Raw genomic sequence first — 26728 nt, 5'->3', positions numbered from 1 at the left:
CCTGGTCTGAGAGAGCGAGTTCAACAATTTGGAAGGGCTAGATCGACTGTGGGGATGGGTTGGGGATGCAATTGAGTGTCTTTTTCCCAGTTGAGATTAAAACTCTGTTAAAGGTTTGTTGTGAAAGGGTTAAGGCCCAAAGTTCATTAACCTTGAAGGTGGTTGACACCAGGTTTAAATAGCCATGAGCCTCGGAGTTTTCTTGGCTCCATCATAGCCTAGCACACAATACTACTTAAGGTAGGTCATTCTTTAGCTTATAGCAAAATTTCAGGTACGCACCCAGGCAGCTTACGACCTGTCTCTGGAGCCCAAATTGCAGATGTATTCTGAGCTGGAGAGGCATGACGAGGAAGATTAAACACACAGCATTATGTCCCGGTTATAGCTTTATCAATTACTTTGGCAGAACTTCCTCTTAGCACCTCTATTCCATTTGTAAGAGAGGGCGGATATTTAGCTGCCATAACTTGTAAAAGTAGCTTTAGAGACATTCCTTTTATAGAGTTCCTTAGGGAGCAGAAAGCAGAGGATAAAGCATTATTTATTCCTAGTATCGCACTGGACTGTTTGAGGAAAGCATCCCTTGAATCAAAAATAGCACCTAGGTATTTGTATTGCGACACAGACTCCAGGGCTGAGCCATTTAGATAAATATTGGCGGTGGCCGTCTTATCGAGGTTACTAGCCTTGTTTTTGTTTTACAGAGATTAACTCATAGCCCATGGTTTGCAGCATACTGGGCCGTTGCAGTAATTAATCGCTGTAGGCTGACCTTGGTATAACTAATTAAAACAATGCGTCCACACACAGCATGTGAGAATCACAAAATCCAGACACCATGGCAGAATGAGAATTGACACTGGTGAAAACTGTTGTCGGATCCGCCAGATACAAGTTGAAGAGGAACAGAGACAAAATGCATCCTTGTTTTAAGCCGTTACTCGTGGGACTTTTCTTTGAGATTGATGAATCAGCCTTACCCTTGGCCACGTATCTGTGTACAACAGTTGAATTTATCTTCGTAAAAGAGTAGGAACTTCCCAGATTTGAAGTTTGGATCATAAGATGTTAGGCTGTACTGCATCAAAGGCAGAGCAAGAGTCCACATAGTACAGATGTAGATTAGCGGAGGAACGGCGCCTGGCTAAGTCAATTAGCAGGACAAGCATTAAGATGTTAGTGGTTGTACCCGTTTTCCTAATGAACCCAGTCTGGTTCGCTGGCACCAATGAGCCTGCTTCAGCCCAAACTATCAGATCAGTAAGCTGACGTTTGGCAAAATATTTTGACTCCCCATCCATTAAAGCAAGCAACTGAAAGCTGGAGGGTAACATAGTCTTTCCTGCTTTATGAATTAGGGCCAAGACGGATCCCCGCCAGCTATCTGGGATTACCTGGTTAGTAAGAACATGATTGTATAAGGTGGACAGGTGTTTGGCCCAATACTGGGAGTTCTGTTTGAAGACTGTTTGCGGTAAGCCATTAGAGCCTGGGGTTCCATCGCGACAACTGGAAGCAAATATTTTCTCCACTTTGCCTGTTGAGATAGAATTAATTAGGCTTACCGCCTCCTGCTCCTTCATCATGATACCTCTGTGGTATTTCCTGGCAATAGATAGTCTGGGTATCTTCTGTAATGTTCAAAGTTGAGAGGGACATCTGTGGACATGTGGCACAATTCACTAATCACAAGAGCTCTCTGGCATCAGTTTTCCTGGAGGATGGACATTTTTTACACAACTACAACTCTACCTCTGACTTTGCTGCTTCTCATGTGTTTTTTTGTAACGTGATCTCAGATTTGGAATGGTCACACTCCATAAGGAAAAATTCGGACTATTGGGGGGGCACTAGAGGGCGCACAGCGGAATGACTGCCGTCTAAGACAGCTCCACCGGCCAGGTTCATGTCCAGGCTTTAAAAAGCGCTTACCGGGTATCAAAACGGACATATAGCGCTGCAACGGGTGTCGGAAGATGCGGACACCAAACTAACTGAATATCGAGCTGGACACCCAAATGGAAAGATCGGAAAACCGGTGTTTAAGTTGCGGCGAGTAGCGGAAATTGGGACAGCAAGATGGCGGTGCCCTGAGGCTCCAGCGGGCTCACTGACTATCGCGAAACAGGGAGCTAAGAGATGCGGTGAGCGCGGCAACGATCTACAGGTTCTGCAGTGATCGGAGCAGCTGACTGGCGACTTCTCTGCCCGGACAGTGAAAGTAAGCAGATGTATATGTGGTAAATAGCACTTACAAAGGCTCCGTGTAAGGGCATAACAAAATGGCGGCACCTACAAACAAAATAGCGCGCTGCAAATAGAATGGAGGCACAACATTGAAACGAGCGTGGAAAGTAGCGCAATATACCGGCACTGCGGGCATAAATAAAATAAATAATACCGGCGAGGTAGTGCTTACATCAGAGCGAGATCCCACCATCTATTAACAGCTGAAGCCCTGAAGCACTGCGCGATCCCCACATGTGGAAGCTCGGGCAAAATGGCGACACTGCAAATGGCTGTGCTGTGGCGATAAGGATTGAGTGAGCTGTATAACTAGCACCCATATATCGGCTGGAGGTGAACAAGGCTGAACCGAATTGACGCACCTGCTGCTACCATTGTATATAACCAGTCTACCCTCCACACTGAAGTTACAGAGGATCAACACTGCAGTGTGGTTGCGAGGGACATGTCCACTGCTGCGGTGGCACTGCTTCCGAGATTATTACTTAGTGGATTATTAGCTGACTATGACTGGGAGCTGTCAACATTTCCTACTGTCGGCGATGTGTGGAGGAAGATAGCGGGGAGCTAGCGCCGAAACAGCGATAAACATACACGGAGTAGCATTGTGTGGAACGCCTGTGAATTGCGAGTGCAACAACAACAGTTTGGACGGAGCTGCGGCTGTGTTGAGGAGAGTAGTCTTACGAAATTACTATTGTCACATCTGATCCCAGTCTAAAGTAAGAGAAGTACAGCATAATGGGCAAGCCGGATAAGCAGCAAACCAAGTTAAGGTTCGAGGCCAAACGGGGCACTAGGGGAACAACGGCGCAGTCAGACACAGAGGCTGAAACAGAGGCAGAAACATCTATCTCAATGGAACAGGTGTTCAGAGTTATACAGCAAAGTCTGCAGGATGTCCATGGCAAGTTGGATACCATCACACAACGAGTTGACAGTATGGCGGCGAAACTGGATAAACACGGCGAGCGTCTCGTGGAAGCTGAAACGCGACTGTCTGCGGTGGAGGATGCATCGCACGCCACGACGCAGAAATGCTCAGATATGAACAGACTATTGCATGTAATAAAATAAAAACGAGGATTTAGAAGCGAGATCTAGGCGCAATAATATAAGAGCCACTGGAATTCCTGAATCCACGAACACTGGAAACATGGAACACTACATGGAGGACTTGATTCGGAATATTTTTGGCGCTGAACATCTTTCATCGGTTTTCTTGGTAGAACGTGCCCACAGATCACCAGCTCCGAGACCCACACCAGGTGCTAGCCCAAGGCCTATCATCGCCCGCTTACTCAATTATCGAGATCGGGACGTCATATTGGGCTTAGCCCGCGAAAGGCAACAGATTGATTACCAAGGGAACAAATTGGAGTTCTATCCAGATTTCACCATGGCTGTCCAGATGGCACGAATAGAATTTGCCCCAGTGAAAAAGAAATTGCGCAAACTTGGATTGGAGTACGCAATGCTATACCCAGCCCGACTGAAAATGACATGTGAGGGTCAAGTCACAATACTCTCGAACCCGAAGGCAGCACACGACTATCTCAAGAAACTAGGGCAGAAACGGTGTGAACAAAGACGCACTGATCAACACCAAGACTCATACTAAGTGCTACAAAAAACAGATGGGAGGCTTGAAATCCACTTGGATAATGTGGTAAGTTGCAACTGAAGTAGGGTGCTAAAAGGCACTCTAAGTTGAACATAACAGAGTATTTGAATCTGCCCGATTTGCTGTTGTATAAACTGGGTATGGGCATGTTATATAGTCGGATACACTGCGATACACCTGGGAGATATCGCTAAGCCAAATGTAAAGGAAAAAGCTGTGGTTTTGCTATACAGAAGTACTGACTCCCAAGGGGACACAAACTTTAACTCGTCAAAACAAAACAAAAGAAAATTATAAATTTTGGATGATTGGTGATTGAACGAAATTAGACACTGGATTTTTGGGATTTGTGATATATCTGTAGACTGAGGGATTGTAACGACGACCCTTTACCGATTATACTAAAGGATGCTCTGAAGCTCGTTTGTGAGCTGTGGATCTTGTCACTGTAATTGGTGTGTAAATGGCACTTGGGAGGGCATGGACGATTTGTTGAATATTGCACCACTCAAGCCATTGGAACAACATTTATTATGGAGGAGCCCACTGCCTAACAAGGAGAACCCAAAAGGCTGGGTTTTCTGTTTCTGTACAGTTTACTGACTTGTACCAGTTTGTCTAAAGCTCACGTTTCTACATGTAAAAGTTTGATTACCTGCACTGTTATTGCATACCTGGCCACATCCACTATGTTGGATGCAGATGTGTGCACTTGGTGGACCCCCTACATGGGTGTTCCCCAACCAAAGTTTACTTGTATTTGAGGGTGGCATGGGGAGATGTCTTTGGCATGATTGGGATGCTAAAGTGGGTGGTGGGTGGGAAGGGAGAAGTTTTAGAAAGCATAGCGGACTGCTGCACTTGAGACACATTGCCACGCTCCTGAGCGAAATGTTAATATATAATGCTGTTTTTGTGATATTGACTACCGACTGTATGCATTGGACGTTAGACGATAGAATGCGACCAAAGTTTCTAAGATGGTAAAGACTAAGGAGAAATTAATGCCAGCACGTTTAAACCTACTGACTTGGAACATCAGAGGCCTTAAAAACCCGAAATAAAAATGCGGCAAATATTCGCATATCTGTCTAGATTGTAGATTGACATTGCATTCCTGCTAGAAACACATATTGTCCCGAATACGATTAATCGGGTGGGACACAAGTGGGCAGAGTTTACACACGGGTCTACCTACTCATCATACTCAAGAGGGGTCCTGATATTGATTAGGAAGGGCTTACATTTCCACGTAGAAAACACCCACACGGACAGAGATGGGAGATATGTGGTGATAACAGGGTCCTTGAGGGGCCAGAGGCTGAATTTGGTCAATATATATGGACCAAACATTGATGACCCTGATTTTTACCAAACAATATGGCAGAAGTTAAACGAACTACCAGATGTTCCAGTGATATGGGGAGGGGATTTCAATACTGTACTTAATCAGGAGGTGGACAGGTCACATACATCAACAAAAAACTCACAAACGAGCTTTACGTAAACTACAAGATATTATAAATGACAGACAGCTTACTGATATATGGAGATCACGACATCCCACCCTTCTAGAAGCAACACACGTGACAGCTGCACACAACAGCTGGTCACGTATAGACTACTGGTTGGGCACCTCTGACATAGTACTATGGACAGATTCTGTATCACACCTTCCCAGAACACTATCAGATCATAGCCCGGTATTACTTACGATCATGATACCGCACTACATACCTCCTTCATTTAGCTGGCGATTCAATGCAAAAGCGTTACTTGGTCCTATATATGTGGACACTATTAGTAAGGCCATTACGGAATATTTTGAGCTGAATGAACCCACCTTAGAGGATGCAGGTTTGCTGTGGGAGGCCTTTCAAGCTGCCATAAGAGGGATTTGCATAGGCACAAGTGCAGGCACACTATAAGCCATACGCCAACAGCTCTCCATACGGGAGGATAAACTCTGAGAATTAGAATGCCAATATACTGCAACACAGAATATTAAAATACTAGGGGACATTAGATCCACATTATCACAATATCAGGCATGCGCGCAAGACAAACTTAGATACGTCACTAAACGACAAGTGGCAAGAGCATACGGGGAAAGTGGCAGGCCAGGGGCGGCGTTAGCGGCTAAAATATGTTCAGGACGCCCACCACCGGTGGTGCAGGGAATTAGAGACTCAGAGGGAGTGCTACACCAAGATACTCAGAGTATTCTGAAAGAATTCGTGTCTACATATGGGGAACTATACACGGCAAGGCCTACAGCCTCACCATAAGAAAACATGCAATATCTGGAGGATGTATCAATAGCATGGTTGTCTGATGCCCAAAGAGAATACCTCTCGGTGCCGATTACAGTTGAGGAGGTAACCGAGGTAATTAAATCACTTCCCAATGACAAAGCCCCAGGCCCTGATGGCTACACGGGTGAATTTTATAAAGCTTTTACCGATAAGATAGCTCCTTATTTAGTAGCAATGTATGGGGATGCCCATGAGAAATCAATACTACAGCAAACTTTAAGGGAGGCCCTGTTATTAGCACTTTTGAAACCCAACAAGGACCCGGAACTCTGTGATTCTTATAGGCCACTATCCCTAATAAATGTGGACACAAAGATCCTCTCTAAATTATTGGCCACAAGGCTGAAACCATTGATGCCGAATTTGGTCTTACCCGACCAGTCGGGATTTATCCCGGAGAGATCAACAACCCACAACACCAGAACCCTATTTGCATTATCCCATTACCTAATACCCACTACCAAGGCAGCTGCAATCTTGTTGGATGCATCCAAGGCATTTGATTCTTTATCCTGGGATTACCTACACACAATCCTACAGGGTATGGGTTTCCGCCAATCTTTTTGCAATGGGTAAAGGTGCTATACACGGCACCGACAGCACGAATAAAAATCAATAAATATATCTCAGATGCTATTGTTATAGGACGCAGCACAAGGCAAGGTTGTCCGCTATCTCCCCTTTTATTTGCTATTGCACTAGAGCCACTAGCTTGTAAAATAAGGCAAGGTCACCGAGACTTCGCACTCCAATTCCCACAAAGACCATTGAATATATCATTATATGCGGATGATATAGTGCTATATGTTAAGGATCCGGCGCAACACTTGAATCCACTGTTACAAGAATATATAAAGTTCGGGCAACACTCAGGGCTTAAGATAAACTGGTCTAAATCACTAATTATACCACTGACGGACACCACTAGACCACACCCGATGGACTACCGGTTAGAGTGGCAGGAGGACCCGGTGAAGTACTTGGGTGTATGGTTTCACAGGGACCCGGAAGTGGTCATCCGTACTAATTATGGGAGGGTGATAAGTACACTAGAGGAGAAAATAGATAGATGGATTCAGTTACTGCTCTCTCTAGCTGACCGTATGGCCATTGTAATGAATATACTACTTACCAGTATGCATCTGTTCTTGGCATGTAGGGCTGCTGACATTCATATCTATAGCATAGATCGCCGCCTAGTGTTGGGTCCGGATGATTGCACATTGTTGTCCTGGAAGAGTCTTCGAAGTATCACGAGATAGGTGGCTCCTCCCCTGGACTACAGTGCGCATGGGCATCAACTCCATCCTTAGATTGTTTTTAGCCATTGCGGCAAAGATGGAGTGCAATAGTGTAAACGATGACCATGCTTAAGAGTAAGTGTAAGAAGAAGAAGTCTGCAACCGCTACGGGCGCCGGGGAGGAGGGCGGGCGATATGAATGTCAGCAGCCCTACATGCCAAGAACAGATGCATACTGGTAAGTAGCATATTCAGTTCGAGGCATGTGGGCTGCTGAATTCATATCTATAGCATAGAATACATAGCAGTCCCTCCACTAACGGCGGCTGCCCGTGCCAGTTGCAGAAGTTTGAAAAAGTGTTCTGAGAACAGCCTGTCCTACAGCTGCCTGCTGTTTGGAATGCACATCTACACAGTAATGTTTAGTGAACGTATGTGGTGTAGACCATGTGGCTGCTCTACAAATGTCTTCCAAAGGAATATTGCCTAGGAACGCCATGGAGGCCCCCAACTTGCGCGTGGAGTGGGCCCTGGGGGGGACCGTTAAAGTGCGCTTAGCTTGGTGATAGCAAATCTGAATGCACTTCACGATCCACCTGGCTATTCCTGCTTTGGAAATGGGGTTGCCTTTGTGCTGGGGTGAGAAGGCAACAAAGAGCTGTTGTGTCTTTCTGAAATCTTTCGTCCTGTCAATGTAGTACATTAACGCCCTTTTGACATCAAGTGTGTGGAGCATTCTTTTGGCTACTGTTTCAGGGTTTGGAAAGAATGCGGGCAGTTCTATGGTTTGATTAACATGAAACTGCGACACCACCTTCGGAAGAAACTTAGGGTTAGTGCGCAGCACCACCCTGTTGGAATGAATTTGAATAAATGGCTCTTGTACAGTGAGTGCCTGCAGCTCACTAACACGCCGTAGAGAAGTAATGGCAATGAGAAAGGCTACTTTCCATGTTAAGAATTGAATCTCACAGGAATGGAGAGGCTCAAAAGGTGGGCCCATCAACCTGGTGAGGACCACGTTGAGGTTCCACACAGGAGCTGGCGGGGTCCTGGGAGGGATGATGCGCTTCAGCCCTTCCAGGAAGGCTTTAATGGCAGGCACTCTGAAAACAGAGAGATGCTGCCTGTTTTGAAGATAAGCTGCTATGACGGATAAGTGTATCCGAATGGAAGCATATGCTAGATTGCATTTGTAAAGATGTAACAAATAGCAGATGATATTAGGAATGGATGCATCTAGCGGGTTGATATTGTGTTTATTACAGTAAATGACAAACCGCTTCCATTTTGCTGCATAGCAAGCTCGGGTAGTGGGCTTTCTCGCCTCCCGGATGATGTCCATGCATTCAGGAGGCAGATTAAGGTAGCCAAACTCTAAGACCTCAGGAGCCAGATCGCCAGATTGAGCTGTTGCGGATCTGGATGCTGAATGTCGCCATGGTTCTGCGTCAAAAGCCTGGGTGTGAGGCGCAGCCTTTGATGCGGCACCACGGAGAGTTCTAGAAACGTGGTGTACCATGGTTGGCGTGCCCACGTTGGAGCAACCAGGATGAGCGTCATCCAGTGTTGCTTGAGTTTCCTTGCCACCAGCGGGATGAGAGGTGCTGGTGGAAAAGCGTACGCAAATCTGCCTGACCAGTTCATCCATATCGCATTGCCCTGCGACTGTGGGTGAGGGAACCTGGCGGCAAAGCTTTGGCATTTTGCGTTTTCCTTTGTGGCAAACAGGTCTATCTCTGGATGACCCCACTGTTGGAAGTACGGTCGAAGTACTGATGGGTGTAACTCCCACTCGTGCATTTGATGGCTGTACCTGCTGAGCAGATCCGCCATTTGATTGTCCTTGCCCGGGAGGTGTTCCGCTATGAGGAAGATGTTCCTCTGAATGGCCCACTTCCACTGAGCTCTGAGCCAGATGAGACAGCTGTGGAGAGTGTGTACCTCCCTGCTTTTGGATGTAGTACATGGCCGTCATGTTGCCCGTCCGGATCAACACGACTTTGTTGCACAGATGTACTTTGAATGACTTGAGTGCCATGAAGATTGCCATCAGTTCTAGGTAGTTGATGTGCATCTTCTGTTGCTGCGTTGTCCACAGTCCCTGCACTGTGTAGTGGAGCACATGAGCTCCCCACCCTTGGAGAGATGCGTCCGTTGTCAGGATAATCTGTGGCACAGGCTCTTGAAACGGTCGGCCCTTGCAAAGGTTGTGTGGATTCCACCAATGCAGAGAGCTGTATGCCCGACCGGTCACCAACACTAGGTCATTTAATTGCCCATGAGCCAGATTCCACTGACGTGCCAAGCACTCCTGAAGCGGACGCATGTGCAGTCTCGCGTGCGGGACAATGAAGATGCAGGAGGCCATCATGCCTATCAACTGCATGAACACTCTCGCAGGAAGTGAGTGCTGTGGTCTGAACTTTAGGATTAGCGACTGGATGTTGCCTATCCTTACTGGGTTTGGCTGAGCTGTAGCCGCCAAAGTGTCTATCGTCGCGCCCAAATACTGCCGCACATGGGCAGGCTGGAAGTGCGACTTAGGATAGTTTAGTGAAAACCCCAGACTGTGAAGAAGGTGAATGATGTGGGACATGTCGGTCGCGCATTGCTGGGCTGACTTCGCCTGAACAAGCCAGTCGTCCAGGTAAGGGTAGACATGGACGTTCTGTCTCCTGAGGTGCGCCGCCACTGTCGCCAGACATTTCGTGAACACTCTGGGGGCTGTGGTCACCCCGAAAGGAAGGACCTTGAATTGGTAATGCTTGTTTTGAATGGTGAACCGAAGGTATTTTCTGTGGGAGGGGTGGAGTGGGATGTGAAAGTAAGCATCCTTGAGGTCTAAGGTTGCGAGGAAATCTCCCTGGTTGAGCAATGGAAGAACCTGTTGCAGTGTTAGCATGTGGAAGTGTTCTGAAAGGATGTACTGGTTCAGGGGCCGTAGGTCCAGAATTGGTCTGAGCGACCCGTCCTTTTTCGGGATTAAGAAGTACAGGGAATACACTCCTGTGCCTTCTTCCTCCACTGGCACGGGCTCTATCGCGCCTTTTTGCAGCATGGCCAGAACCTCCTGCTGCAATAAGTGCAAATGCTCTTGTGACATAGGACGGTGTTTTGGGGGCATATTGGGTGGAGTGGCTGTTAGTTCTAAACAATATCCGAACTGGATAAGTTTCCTGACCCACCTGTCTGTGGTGATGGACTTCCACACTGACAGGAACCGTTGGAGTCTCCCCCCGACAGGTGTTGGATGGTCGGGGGGCAGTGACAGGGAGTCACTGTTTGTTGGTGGCAGAGGAACGGGAACTGTTGTTGCCTCTGCCTCTGCCCTTGGAGCTGTTTCCTCGGTATCCTCCTCTACTCTGCTTGGGGTAGGATGATTGCGCCCCACCTTTGTTGAACTGTGTCTGCTGTGACATTTGGCCTCTGGTAACACCTCGATTGCCTGAGCGACGAAAAGTGTTGCCTCGAAACTGCTGGGACTGGAGAGCCCCCATGGACTTGGCAGTCTCAGTATCTTTTTTAATCTTTTCCAGGGTGGTATCTACCTCTGGACCAAACAACCTGTCTGGGTTCACCGGCTGGTTGAGGATGGTAGTCTGTATCTCAGGCTTGAACCCGGAAATCCGGAGCCAAGCCTGACGCCTCAACATCACGCTAGTGTTGATAGCCCTTGCTGCTGTATCAGCTACGTCTAGTGCACATTTTATAGCAGCGTTGGAAATGAGCTTTCCCTCTTGGACCAGCATCTCGGCTCCCTCCTTGAACTGATCTGGCAGGTGTTGCAACAGGGTCTCTAGGGTGTCATAGTGTGCCCTGTCGTATCTGGCCAATAGTGCCTGCGTGTTTGAAATACGCCAGATGTTGGCTGCCTGAGCTGCTACTCTCTTCCCTGATGCCTCTAGCACTTTTGACTCTTTGTCTGGGGGAGGAGCTTCACCCGTGGTTTGGGAGTTTGCCCATTTGCGGGCATTAGAGACCACCAAAGAGTCCAACGGCAACTGGCCCCTTATGTATGTTGGATCGCCAGGTGCTGGCCTGTATTTCTTCTCAATCCATGGGTTAACAACCCTTGACCTTGTGGGCTCCTTAAAAATGTCCGCGGCATGCCTGAGGACCCCTTTTAGCATGGGAAGAGTTTTCACAGTTTTTTCAGCAGTGGAGAAAGTGTCAAAAAGGAAGTCAGCCTCCACAGGGTCAGCATGCAGATCAACATTATGGTTTTTGGCTGCCCTCTCAATCAAAGCATGAAATGCTGTTGAATCTTCAGTGGGAGACGTTTTGATGTTGAACACCTGGGGGTCAAGGGCCGCCTGCTGATCTCCTTGATCACCTGGCTCCACCCACGAGTCCCGTTGCTCATCAGGCACCGTGTTGGTGGGAAAATTGTACTCCTCATCCTGCTCTTCCTCATCCTCTCCATCAGAATAGGTGGGCGAGGGTGTTGCACTTCTTAGAGTCTGGGGAACAACTGGCTCAGTCAAGACAGGTGTGTCCTCTGCAGGCTTTTTGCGCTTTAGTGGAATCCTAAAGGACTCCAAAGGCTGTGATGCCGTAATCTTCCTTTTGTAAAGGGACAGCCTTCCGGTGTCGGCATCGATAAACTGCTCTGAGTGCTCCGATAAAGAGTGTGGTCGATGCTGCAGGCCCCCAGCCGGGGGAGTTGTTTTCGACACCACCGAGTCCGTGGGCACCGACCGTGGAGCAAAGGCCTTCGGCGCCACCTTAGGCGGTAGCGTGAAGAGGATCGGCGTGGAAGCCTGTGGCGTTTGGGCAGCTTGCTTCGGTGCGGAATGTGTCTTCGGTTCCGACGCAGAAGCCTTGTCTTTAATTCGTTTGAGGGAGTCCGAGACCTGCTTCGTAAAGGAAGCGGATGGTTTCGTCAACCCGACCGGTGTCCTTGGTCCGCGTCCAGGAGAAGATCCGAGCGTGGACGCCTTCTGTTTCTCCGATCGAGGTGCAGAAGCATCCTTCACTGGTGCACCGAGATCTTTGACCACTGCCGCAGATGCGGACGCCGACGACTTTGGATCGGCAGCCTTGACCTTTGGCGTCGGGGTCGCAGACTTCGACTCCGCGCTCTTGGTAGACGTAGTGTCGACAGGCCTCATGGCTTTTGGCTTGACGGCTTTGTCTGGAGCGGCCTCGATTGCCTTCTTGGGCTTCGGGTCGACTGCCTTGCTCGACACCGATTGGACGGCCTTTCGTGGGTTGGGCTCCGTGACCACTTTCGGCGCCGTTGACGGTCCGACAACTTTTTTCGGCTTTGAGGCCTCCGAAGACGACGGCGTCGATGGGGGAGCAGACGTCTTCGGTTTCGATGGCGTGTCGGCCATTTTAGTCTTCGTCGACACCGTTGGTTTCAGTTTCGGTTTCGATGTAGACAATGGCGGCTCCGCCGAAGTGTCCGTAGCCGGGCCGGAAGGCGGGGCCGTGGATCTTGGTGGAAGGTCTTGGGTAGGGCCATGTGGCGATCCCTCGACCCGAGCCATAGTAAAAGTACGAACGGGGTATAGCTCTTCCTCTGAGCTATCTTCCATGGCCCCGTAGGCCTCGTCGTCGTCCCCTACCTCGTCGACGACTTCCTCCACGTCTTGGCCTTCAGCGTCCGCCTCGTAGTCGGACTCGACGACCACCGATGGAGGTTAAACTTGAAGGTGAACCTGCTGCTCGTCCACTTCTTCGTTGACGAAGATGTCCACTGGTGCTGGAGCCGATCGCTGGGCCTCGAGGCGCGCCGCGCGCCGAAGCCTGATGGTCTTCTTAGATCGAAACTTGGAACAGGCCATACAGTTGGCCTCGTCGTGGTCCGGCGACAGGCATTTATTGCAGACTGGGTGGACGTCGATGTGTGGGTACTTGGATCCACACACGGGACAGCGCTTGAACGGACTCCGCTCCATGCTGTCGAAGTCTTGCTGCGTCGACTAGGCCTCGATCCCCGAAGAGTCACGCGACTCCCCGGATCTCTGACTCGAAGAGTTGGAGTAAGTCGGGCACCGAACGCAAACAATACCGACGGTTCGAAAAAGGCCTTTTGGCCTGCAAAAAGTTAGTTTTGATCGATTCCGAACCAGAGTTAACGAAATCACATCCAAACCCAATGGCGGAAAAAAACAATCTAAGGATGGAGTCGATGCCCATGCGCACTGTAGTCCAGGGGAGGAGCCACCTATCTCGTGATACTTCGAAGACTCTTCCAGGACAACAATGTGCAATCATCCGGACCCAACACTAGGCGGCGATCTATGCTATAGATATGAATTCAGCAGCCCACATGCCTCGAACACTTCTTTACCTCTTTAATAATATCCCCATTAAACCGCTTATGGTAATATTCCGCAGAATCTCCACTATGGCAATACGGCTGATATGGGCAGGTAAGCAGGCCCGAATTGACCTGCACACACTGACATTATCCTACTCGTGTGGCGGGTTTAAGGTCCCTGATTTTTTATTGGATTATTTATGCGCCCAAGCTCAGTATGCTCATTTCTGGTACCACAAAATACCTTATCTTACACATGTAACCATTGAAGAGGGGGACGCGCTACCAACACCACTGAATGCAATTATAACACATTGCAGGCCACCGCTACATAACAGAGATATAAATACTATTGATACAACGAATGATGCCTGGAATAGGATGGCTAGAAAGGCAAATAAACTACCACTATATGCACCGGCAATGTTGCTACATCATCACCCGCAATTGTCAGTGACCCAGGAAGAGGTTGGAATGGGGTTGCTCAAACAAGTGGGTATAGACACTATGGGAGACATGTACAATGAGGGGGTATTTAAAACACTAGAAGACCTATCATTTGTCAGTAATCAGACGCTCCTGTTTAAATTCACTTATCACAGGCTCCAAGGGGCAGTAAAGAAATTATATCCATCTTATCCTGCAGAACCGCAACAGTTAACAGCGTTGCAAATGTTACTCACTACTCCTACCCCTAGCCATCTGGTGTCCAAATTATACAGTTACTTGCAGGCGGATATAGCGGCAAATGCGCAAAAAGCACTGAACAAATGGAATGCATGTTTGGACACTCCGTTGACCGAACAAGAATGGACCATAGCTGGAATACACACAAGTATATTGACCCCAAATAGTAATTTACGCATACTGCATCTAAAATATCTGCACCAAACATATCATACTCCTGCACGACTCTATAGATTTGGACTAAGAACAGACTCAAGATGTCAACGGTGTAAGGGTGAAAACGCAGGATTTATTCACCTTGCTTGGTCTTGTGCTGAAATAGCGAAATATGGGGACAGGTGTCGCAAATATTGAGCGCTATGGAGGGCATACATATCGAATGTAATATACGTACATGTTCATTAGGATTGCTTCCGGGAGTCCGTGCTGTGAGACGCAAGTTTTGTGCGATTGCTTTGCTCATGGCAAAACGCAGGGTGTCAATGGAATGGGGTAGTAGGAATGTGCCACGGACCAAACAATGGCTTCAGGATCTAGCTTACTGTAGGGATACACTGCAAACTTATGAAGAAGAATTGCCAGCAAGATCAAGGCCTAGGGACTATTGGAAATTTCTTGTAGAATATTTGAATACCGGTCTGTAGGTTTTTTTCCTCTGTTTAAATGGAAATAAATGTCAATTTGTTGGAATGCCAATAAAAAAAATAAAAAAAATTCGAACTATTGCGAAGTAACCATTGTGCACGATTCCGCTTCTTCTTGGCTGCTATGAGTTGAGCCGAAGCCCTTTTTGGCCGGACCAGTACTGAACCCGAGGCATTTAGGACCCCTCAGGCCGATGTTGATCCTCCAAAAGCTCAGAGAGTTAGGCCCACTGATCCAGTGGGTCAATAATTACTTCAAATACCTGCTCCCATTTGTACCAGGCATTACTGTCCACCCTCTCGATGGAATCCATTGTCCAGTAAAGCCTTCTGTAGTCAATAGTAGAGATTGTGCCTATCTCCGGCTGGACTTGATCATTCATTGAACAGTTTAAGCATAGCAGGATCCTCTGTGGTTGATGGTCACCTTCCAGCTGGCTTCCCAGTTCATAATGTATAACGATTTGAAATGGAGCAAAAGGGACGAAAGTATAGTCCATTATTGAACTGGAGGTTGCTGAATGGTAAGTTGACTGAGCCGGTATGTCTGGGTTAATGCGACCATTCATAGCTCTCAGTCCTAGATTCTCCACTTCATTTATAAAGTTTTGCCCCCTGGCATCCTTTCTCTTTGTGGATGGTTGAAATTTGGGTATGTGCCAGATCTGATCAAATATATCTACTATTTTATCACTTGTTGCAACCTGCATTAGTTTCATATTAAAATCACCAGAAGATAATATGAGCGGTGATGGATCCTTAGTTGTTTGGACAGTAATGAAGGCCAATAAAACGTTCCTTGTTTCTTACTTTTTAGCAGGCATGGGTGGATATAAACGTTTATAATCAGCAGGGGAAGAGCACTGAATGGCAGGCATTCTGAGACTTTTACTACTTGCGATATAGGATGGTCGATTTTGATCTCTTCTATTTTTGCATTGTTCAGCCTCTACATAGATGGCTAGGCCCCCAGCAGGACTGCCCAGCATATGAGTTTTACCTTCCGGTTTTCTGTAGACCAACAATGGCGGAAGGTCTAGATCCTCACGAGACCAAGTTTCTTGAAAAACATCACCAAGTGGAAGGAGTTGATGTAGGCAACAAAGTGATCATCCTCGATTTTACTGAAAAGTCCCTTTATGGTCCAAGCTTGCTTTTATTATGGGATTCTTTCTGCTATGAAGAAATAGGCATGAAGTATCAGTTTGCTCCAGGTTTGTTTGGTCTTGAGTCTGTTGTGTTTTTTTTAATACCAGGAGTTCATCCTTGCTAAATTATTTGTGCTTGAATATTTTCCTCATAGTAATGTAATGACAGGTACAAGGAATAAAGGACTATGGGGTGAGGACTAAATTACTTACACTAATTCCATTACTCTGAGTCCAATAATCCTCTGTCCAGTCATCATTTACTGCCCTCCCTCAAAGTTACCATTTAGTCTCATCCAGTGGAGAGGGTGGGGCTTGAGTAAAAAGCAGGAGGCCTTCTTGGTAGGTGATTCCTGTATACATGCCTGGAGGGGTCGTTTAGTGTTTGGAGGGGGGTTGATTAAAGAATCTGTGAAGGCAGAATCGCCATTACATATTAATAAGTGGATCGAGGAACAATGGAATCAGAGTAATGGAATTATTTTGTCATTTCCCCATTTTCAGACCACTTTGTGACCTGTAACTCCTCTCTCACAGGTGTTGCAGTACAAGAAAAGATGTGGAGAGTTGGAGCAGCAGCTTCTGGAGAACACCTCAGAGTCTGAACATCAAAAACTGACGGTTAGTCTGTTCTTCTTTTGTTGTCCTTAGTCTGGCTAGTTCTTTCGCTCTCTGATGGTCTCAGGTTCAGGGATCATCACGCTACTGTTTCATGATGGCTGATGACAAAGCAAAGGGATATCAGCAAAGCAAGTAGCTTTGTGCCCGAGTATTGCTGGGGAGACTGGTTGGCTTTGCCAACGCTTGTTAGAAGTGCACAACATAAATTATTCTGATTATATTAGATAGTGACAACAACAAATGAATACTCATTCAACTTACATTGAAGGCACCATGAGAACTTCTGCAATTAATCTCCAGATCTTTGGCGGATTTTTATGCTTAATTCAGTTTAACATGCGTTTCATAGCCAATGGTGTAGACCAAGTTCATTGACTTGCCCATCCAATCCTAAACCAGAAATTATTGCTCGTTGTAGCCTAAAAATACAAATTCCATTGAAACTAGATCATTCATGCATCCACATAAGTGCACATTGCAGCTGGTTATCATCAAGCTCATCACAAGACTTCCATCATGGCGGCAAAAAAAATACTCAACACAACACATTAGACGGGACTTTCCACACCGACCCTACACAGCTCAGATATTCCAAATTGTTGGCTATTAACCAGTGCACAAAAGCATATTACTGCACACTTGGTCAAACCAATGTGCCCACTTCCAAAACAGCTTTGAGGCATCATGTTGTTGAACCTTACTACGCTTACAATATATGAAACCAACATCTATTGAACAGCATACAGCTGAATGAGTTCAAGGGGACACTGTGGCCATTAACACAACACCACAGTCATAACTGAGTTTGCTGATGACTTCCGGTTATGCACACCAGACACATCCCACCTACACTACTTACGATAATACTTAAACAGAAAACAAACTGTGTTCCGTGATGGAATCCTCGAAATACCATGTGAAAGTACCAAAACCAGACAGCGCTGCAAGACAGTACTAATGTCAATACTGCATTAAACAAATGAATACTAAAATAACATTTGATATTTGCAACTAGGTACAGCAGCAATGCTGCTACTTTATTATGTGACGCAGACCAAAAGGAGGGATAATATTAGTGCTGGGATAGAACCAAAACTTCATAAACCATTTGCCTGACCCACAATATGTGAGATAATCTTACCTAAATAAAAAGTTTTCGGGAGCAGTGTCAATTGCCAAGGAGCTGACACTAAAATAAGGGATGTATGAGCGTAACTTTGCTGCAGTGGGCCTGCGTAAGGTAGTAGTATGTTGCAAATGTTTGAAATTAAATAGATTTGATTCTTTGAGATAATATTTTATCGGTTTAATTGTTTTGCTTTAAAAAAATGTTGGACTTTTGTCTTTTCCCTTTTAAAAGCGTTTGTCTCCATCTTAATAAACGTAACTTGATCTGTAGAATTTCTGCTGAAATAATAAATTAAACCAGAGATATCATAGTCCAGTTTCATGAAAGCTTTTTCCTGATAGGCACTAGCACAAATCCGGCAAAGAAGCATTCCTGATGGACACTTCTAACTACTGATTCCACACCTTTAGAATATCTGCAGATACCAGACTGGATCCAGAGAATCTCAACAGCAGTGCACCTGTGCATGGGCAGGTGGCGCCCTGCAACTCCACTTAGGCTTTGTGCTGCCCTGCATGTGATAGAGCGGAGTCGCATAGAAGAGCTATCACTGCCTCCAAACGTCATTTCCTTTCCGTGCACGTCTTTCGGCGATGTTCCGAAACTCCGCTCCTAACTTTTGTTTTTCTTAAGACGACTCCAAATTTTGCAGACATTTTGCTAGGGAATCAAGACTGCTCTGCGCCAAACCGTGCAGGGACTGGAGTAAACAAGCCTGACTGATGATGTGCTGGAAAAGACAAAAGTGCATCTAGTCATCATGCAGCCGGACCCTAACCCGGCTTCAGCACTCAGTGTGCCACCCACTCAAGTAGCACTGTAAAATATATATCAGGCCTGCCACTGCTGCCTGTAGTGCAGTTCTAAACTACCATTTTGACTTTGCAAAATAAAACATTTCCAAACCCAAGACTTCCTTTTTTAATACTTGTAAGTCAGCCCTCAGGTAGGCCCTAAAGGTTCAAAGGGCCCTTCCCACATTATACTTCAAAGCACCCTGCCTGCAGCAGAGATAAGGATGAGCCCGACACCAGGCTCTCTCTTGCCTTTGTCACCCTAGACCATTTGGAGCCACACCCAGGGTAAGGGGAAGAACAGGCCAAAACTGGTTTTGGGTGTAGGCCAGGGATTTCACCTACACAAAGGCTGGTACTGGATATAAATGTGGCACATTCAGAACCTCTACTCAGAACACTTCAGCCGCGGTCGTCAGTAGGCGTTCCTGCAGCTCGGTGACATGGGGAGAGGGAGGGGCAGGGTGGGGGGTAGTAATGTATGGATTACGGAGTTTAACAGGTAAGTAAACATATAAATAAATAAAACTAATTTAGTTGCGTGCATTGCATCACCAAATGCGATGCTGTGCGCGCAACGAAATTCGTTTTATTTATTTATATGTTTACGTTACGATGTTACGATGAAGTGAGCAGCAAGCTCACGAGCGCCGGTCGGTTGGCCGCCATCCGAGGTCATCCGGACGCCCTGAGCAAATCCGGGGATCCTACAGTGCACACTCATAGCTGCACAAGGTAGTGCTGTACCACGCAGACTAAGAAATCCCGGATGAGAGCCTGAAATCTGCAAAGTTCGGGGAGCCGATTGCAGCCGCGAGGTGAGCCAAGATGGCGGCGACCAGGGTGGAGTAACACAGCTGGGAGGATAGCTAGGACGGAGCCGAGGCAGATCAAAGCGGTGGGTGTCCCCCTTCCTTTGCCAACCGCAAGTCCTGAAATAAGCCCAGAGACCCCCCCCCCCCAGCAATCACACCGGAGGGGCAGAGCAGGAGCTGGTGCGGGCTGGACTGCGACCCCGCGCGGCAAGCGCTTCGGAGACAGAGCACCGTGAACAGCCAGCTGCAAGAGAGGCAGCGCCCCCCCTACGGATGCGCTCGTGGAGAGTGAGCACATCAGAGACGGGTGCAGAGGTGACGGCTCCTACCGCGCTCAGTATGGAGGCAACATTGAGCAGTTAAGGAGAGAGTGACGACTATTCCGAAAAGGTCACCAAGCAGCCCCCGCCGAGAAAGGTGAGCCCTGGCTGCGCTCCCCGGCCGCTCCACGTCTGCAGCAGCCCCGGCAATTCTGGGCCAGCAGAGAGGGCCCGTGCGGAGCGGCCCTCGGGACACACACACCCCTCCGCAAAACAAAGCAGTGGGGCCGTGAAGACACCAGATGCAGGCAGCAGTCCTGCAGCCACACTCGAATGAATCAAACTACGCCACGGACTCTCCTTGACTTCTTTACTTTTTCTTTTGTCCTGGCCGCCATTTTGCTGCTGCTCTCGGCCGCTTTTCTTTGGACCCTGACCCGCCATCTTGTCCATTCCCTCGTCCTTTAACCCTTTTCCCTCGTTTCCCCCTCGACGATCCTCAAATGTTTCTTCCCTTTTCTGATTTGCCTTTTTCTCCATACCTGTGTATCCCTCCCACCCTCCCATGGTGCTGTGACTGCATCCCCCCTCCGACCCCACTTAATGGAACTCTGCTTTTCTGTATATAGAGATAACTCTAATCACTAGTATATGCAGTAGACCTTTGTACTCTCTACCATTCTTATGTGACTCTTAGAGTATATCCATCTGTATCCCTTCCCTATGTATATAGAGATAACTCTAATCACTAGTATATGCAGTAGAACTTTGTACTCTCTACCATTCCTATGTGACTCTTAGAGTATATCCATTCGTATCCCTTCCCTATGTATATAGAGATAACTCTATTCACTAGTATATGCAGTAGACCTTTGTACTCTCTACCAATACTATGTGACCCTTAGAGTATATCCATTCGTATCCCTTCCCTATGTATATAGAGATAACTCTAATCACTAGTAAATGCAGTAGACCTTTGTACTCTCTACCATTCCTATGTGTCTCTTAGAGTATATCCATTCGTATCCCTTCCCTATGTATATAGAGATAACTCTAATCACTAGTATATGCAGTAGACCTTTGTACTCTCTACCATTCCTATGTGACTCTTAGAGTATATCCATTCGTATCCCTTCCCTATGTATATAGAGATAACTCTAATCACAAGTATATGCAGTAGACCTTTGTACTCTCTACCATTCCTATGTGACTCTTAGAGTATATCCATTCGTATCCCTTCCCTATGTATATAGAGATAACTCTAATCACTAGTAAATGCAGTAGACCTTTGTACTCTCTACCATTCCTATGTGTCTCTTAGAGTATATCCATTCGTATCCCTTCCCTATGTATATAGAGATAACTCTAATCACTAGTTTATGCAGTAGACCTTTGTACTCTCTACCATTCCTATGTGACTCTTGGAGTATATCCATTCGTATCCCTTCCTTGTGTGACTTTACATCTTGTACATTTGCAATTCTTTCTGTTTGTATCTTTTATGTAACGCATGTAATCCTTAGCGCTTATGTTTTGCAACTGGTTCTTATGTAAAGCGCTCTGACACCTTCGGGTAAAGTTTGCGCTATATAAAATCGCATTAAATAAATAAATAAACTTACCTGTTAAACTCCGTAATCCATACATTACTACCACCCCTCCCTGCCCCTCCCCCTCCCCACGTCACCACCCTGCAGGAACTCCTACTGCCGACCACGGCTGGAACACTCCTGGACCTGTGGAAGATTCAGAAGGACTGCAGAGTGCGGACGGTCATATCTGCATCTCCCTATCCAGGGACTTCCAGGACCAGCTAACTCCGAAAACAAGGAGGGGATTGTCACCAGCCGCATCCCTTTTGCCCAGACGCACACGGCATTGCGCCTGAAGATCTCCCCCGGCACGGTACGCCAAGTGCTGGAGGCCGTATCTGCATCTCCCTGTCCAGTGACTTCAAGGACCAGCTAAAACTAACGTGCGCTACATAATACCTGAAGATCTCCTGCGGTGCAGACCTTACCCGAGCAAAGCCCGGGCCAAGGGCGCACCCATCCTGTGCCCTGGTTAACATCTAGGGGCCTAAGTGAAGCAAGGATTCTTCACACCACTGATGGCCTAATAAAATGTATAATAACACAATCTTCATCCAGGGATATGGCCGTGTTGCCTATCCAGTTTACTCTTTGTACCATAGTAATCCAACCGCCAACTTAAACCCCCAGCATAGAATTAGAATCTAACCAATGCATCGCTTTCTTCTTCAGTAGCTAAAACTTTCAATTGAACCGGCCTTGAGAGGAGGGACGTTTCCCAGCACAATACCATAAGGGATAGCTCCTGGTGGCAAGTTAGGTGCTATAGTGTTTGACGAACAAAAACTTGCCCAGGCTGGTGTCGTTCCTGAGTCATCTCATTAGAGGGTTCATTAGGTGTCTGTTGGGTGTGTGGTATAATTGGCAGATTATTGACCTGCTCAACTTAGTATCTCAATGGCTCTCCCCTCCAACGGATTGCAAACAGCCTGTGATGTATCAGTGTTTTGGGCCGGGGGGGGGGGTAATGGGGTTAGATTCGACCCCTTGTATGCCTGTGATGGGAGCTGGATCATTTTGACTTGTCAGTGCTAACTCTATTGTGACTAACTGAGCACACATTGGTTCCAATTTACCATCGTAAACCCCCATAAATCTATCAAACATTGAGTCCATTAAACTCTCTAAGCTGTCTTTTCCACTAGGCATGATACTGCTGGGTGTTGAGGGAGCTGTGAGTTGGGTTATATATGTGAGACGTTGGCCTGGCATATGATGTCCACTATTCTAGTGGTACAAAAGGGGGTGGAGATGGACGGAGCATCTGAACCAATCAAACACTCACACCCAGTCAAAAGATCTGGGTTTAATCCATCACCGTTCTTTAGCTCTGCCACCCCAGTTCAGACATAGCTATATGCAAATCAGTCTGACCCTGTGCCTCATGGGAACAGTCCAGCCCGAACTGCCAAGCCATGCCTTCCCTGGACCGGAAACAAGCTTCCGAGGACGGGTTTCTGGCATTACAGCCGTCTTCAGCCCGGCTTGCTTGAATCCAGTGGCAAAGTGAGCAAGGGACTCATGTCTGAGCATACCCTGCCACACTTAAGGCGGCCAAAAGCGGTACAAAAGGGGGTGGAGATGGACGGAGCATCTGAACCAATAAAACACTCACACCCAGTCAAAAGATCTGGGTTTAATCCATCACCGTTCTTTAGCCCACTCTGCCACCCCAGTTCAGACATGGCTATATGCAAATCAGTCTGTCCCTGTGCCTCATGGGAACAGTCCAGCCCGAACCATATGATGTCCACTATTCTAGTGGGCACCTTGCACCAGTCCAAACGACCCTCATTGATGGTAGGTTTAAGACAACCTTTATAGGAAGCTATCCTAGTGATAGCTGTGGAGAGCAGCTTGTTTTACCAGTCTATAATCTCTCGAATGATCAAATGAAAGAGCACCACACCAGGTATATATATATATAAATATATAAAATATATGTATTTATTCTAAAATACACCCCTCTAGTCTCTTTATGAGGCTAGAGGCAAACTTCCAATACAAGAACTTAAATAGCACACAGTAAATTAGCACAATATATGTTTTGCCCTAGGGTCTTCACAAACCATATAGAAAGAAATTGGTATAAGAACCACGTGAGGGATAGAAGCTAGGCCTGTAGAACCGCTGGGGCAACCAGGAACCACCCAAGGTAGGGACGCAGGAGACCCACGGGGGACGTGTGCAGTGTCTAAACGCAGCCACGAATCACCATTGACTTCTATGGCGAAAGTTTAAGTTACAAAGTTAAAGATTAAGGACACTTGGGAGTGGACTACGGTAGAACCCCTTCAGTACTGGACACTTCGATAGTCAAGACCCACGGGAGCACGGACGTACTGGTGTTACCTCACCCAGGGAAGCCGGGTGCATAGGTGTCTTTTCGTGTCGGGTTTCGTCGTCGTTTCCAATGGAGAGCTGCAAAGAAGTGCTGCATGCGACCAGGAGAAAAGTGTCCGGATGGATCCAGGGGTGGATCGGAGATCTGAAGAACCTGAAAGCAGAGGGGACAGAGTCTGGGTCACTAGCCAGTGACCAGGATGGCGAAAAGAGGATGCCAGCCGATGTCGGGTGCTTTCAAGTGAAGTAGGTGAAGGTTGACTCTTCAGCCACGAGGTCCAGGAGGCGTCGACGATGACCAGAAGCTGGATTTGAGCTGACCCAGGAAGGATGTCGTATGCTGCAGCGTCGGTATCCAGATTGGACCCAACAAGCCTTGGCAACAGCAACCCACGCAAGATTACAAGATTGGCTTCGGTGCAGACCAGCAAGGTCTGAGGGACTCACCCTGTGGTGGGGAGTCAGGGCACGTCTGGAGCAACCAGGAAAGCCCAAGATAATAATCCACATTTTGTAAAGCGCGAACAATCACCCGTGAGGGGCTCTAGGCGCTGGGGGCCGTCGGGAAGATTAAGCAAGCTATTGCCCAGAGTCACATGGTGCTGGGCTAATCTGCCGCCGGCACTGGGGATCGAACCGTGATTCTCAGATTCCAGCGTCAGACGCCCTGGCCGCGGCACCACACCTCTCCCCAAGAAACAAAATAGATTCCTTCGTGGGACCCACTAGCCAACGGACTAGGGATTGCGAAGGCGCCTCCAGCAGAAATGCTGAAAGCGGGCCCACGGAACACTTGTGGAGTGTAGGCCTTCAATCTTTGATGCAAAAGGTGCTCAGGGCTTGGACTACAAGTAGCCCAATGCACAACTTCAGGAAAGCTCTGGAAGTCGATGCACTAGCAAATGTGCAGGATGTCCAGGAGTTCCGGTCCCACGTCTCTCGTGATAGATACAGGTCTCAGCTTCACTGGGGACTCGTGTCAGCCTCGGAGATGTCTGGAAGTCTGTGTCCGGTGTTGCAGATTCTTCGGGATCAGGCGAGAGCCTCGAAAATGCAGACCGGCAAGATGCTTCTTTAGTGCCTGTTTGAACAAGGGAGTCACTCCTTGATCCCAAGGGAGATTTCTTCCGTCTTCCAGTCGATATGGAATGTCGAAGGTCCAATATTTCTGTTTCAGAGTTTCGTCCAGGGTAATTTAAAGTCCTAGGGACTGGGTTCCTATACTTATACTAAGTTTAGGGGATGGACTTACTCTAAGGTCCCACCTATGGGAGGACCTGGGGAGGGAGTAGTTACACCCCTTCCCCTTTGTACAGTTTAGCGCCAGAGCTGGGGCTGAGTGCCCCAGCAACCGGTTTGAACTGGGAAATGCATGGTACAGCTTGTGTGCCCCAGGCAGTGCCCGAAAAGCATTCACTGAATGCAACCCACATTGCCCAAATACACTAAAGCCCGTCTGGGGAGGTGCTGGCACCTCCCTGGACAGAAAACCTATTGTCCAGGCCTCCCCTGCCGGAGTTTCGTCCATCAGCAGGAGGTCAGACTCGTGTCTGTGGCAGCCACATCCATTATGTGATGCTGGGGCTCTTTTAAACTATTACCGGGAAAGTAAGTGTGTACATGTCTTCTCCCTCTAGAAGGGTGGAATGCTAACCCCGCCGCCAGAACTGGTGGGGGGGGGGGGGGTAGTATTCCAAAGTGTTTGAAACCCAACATGACATGTTTTGATAAAGCTAAACCAAAGTTAGCATTAACCGCGAGGATTATAATGCACTTAAGAGTATATGGTATGTCCATATCACAGAATAGCTATAAGGAAGGGATTCCAAAAACTGCAGAGGGACTCAGCTCATGCTAGGGCACCCTCTCACTCAAAACCAAGCACTCTGCCTTCAGGATTGTCAAGGCCTGCCATAGGAGTGACTTATAGGTTAATATGTGTCTGTTTTAAATGGTAGATATAGGTATACTATATCTCAGTAAGAGTGCTTACACCACCTTACCCAGGCTGCAAGTGCATAATACATGCCTCAGCCCCTGGTAGGCCTCTGGGGTACCTATGCCCTTGGTACCGAAGGTACCATATACTAGGGACTCACATGGGTCACCCAGTAACCAATCTGGAGTGTACCTAATGTACATGCAATCAATTTAGAGAGAACAGCTAGGCTGTGGTCCTGATTAGCAGGGCCACAGCCAGACTAAAGTCGATAAACCAGTGAACCACAGCAAAAAGTGGGTGTAACCATAGTCAGCAGATCCTACTCTCCTACACAACCCCCCCACCCCCAAACGCAGGGACATTAAACTAACCTTGACCAGTTGAGTCTTCATGTTCTAAGTGGCAATATCTGGAGAGTCCATCTGCATTGACATGGTTACTCCCAGGTCTATGTTCCACTGTATAGTCCATCCCCTGTAGGGAAATGAACCACCTGAGGCACAATATATGCCTTGGCATGTTTGGGTTTGGATTTGCTGCCCATCTCTAGTCTCTTCCTTTTTTTCTGCTACCGCACGGGCCTTAATTGTACCCACTATAACTTTAAGCTCCAGGGGGATGGGCACCTTCCGGTACCTGTGTAGGGAGGTAGGTTCCTCCACAGATGTGATATGTAGAGATGATAAATGTCCCTCCATGTCCTCTACTATTAAGGCAGTGACACCTCCCTAGACCCCTGGACCCGGGTGCTAAAAGTCCCCAGAGGTGGCAAAATGCAAGATGAGGGATAAGCAACGTTCAGCCAGCTCAATCTCCTTGTTAATGACACCCACTGAACATTGCAGGAATGCGTCCATAGTGGTGTTGGCATGGGGTGCAGGGGCACGAGCCTGTAACTTCTTTTTCCCCATTGCTCTTGTTTCATATAATATGAGAGGCCAATTAGAGATTTCAATAGGACCGTAAAACCATGAATCAGGGTAGCGTTGGAATCCCACCAATACAATTCAAAAACTGCACACCTCAGGAACCCCCATCCCAAACACAGAAAG

General features: G+C 47.5%; 1 protein-coding gene across 1 annotated transcript in view; it reads left to right on the top strand.

Annotated features, from left to right (window-relative positions):
- The window catches only part of CROCC2 (ciliary rootlet coiled-coil, rootletin family member 2), a 1301560-nt gene that overhangs the window by 169826 nt on the left and 1105006 nt on the right, over positions 1–26728 (top strand). The window contains exon 5 of the mRNA XM_078665477.1: positions 16718–16801. Within this exon, the coding sequence (XP_078521603.1) occupies positions 16718–16801 (84 nt within the window). The remainder of the gene's footprint in view (positions 1–16717; positions 16802–26728) is intronic.

The sequence above is a fragment of the Lissotriton helveticus genome, chromosome 11 (assembly GCF_964261635.1).
Source record: "Lissotriton helveticus chromosome 11, aLisHel1.1, whole genome shotgun sequence".
Classification (NCBI taxonomy): Eukaryota; Metazoa; Chordata; class Amphibia; order Caudata; family Salamandridae; genus Lissotriton; species Lissotriton helveticus.
This window is presented reverse-complemented; position numbering and strand designations above follow the sequence as displayed.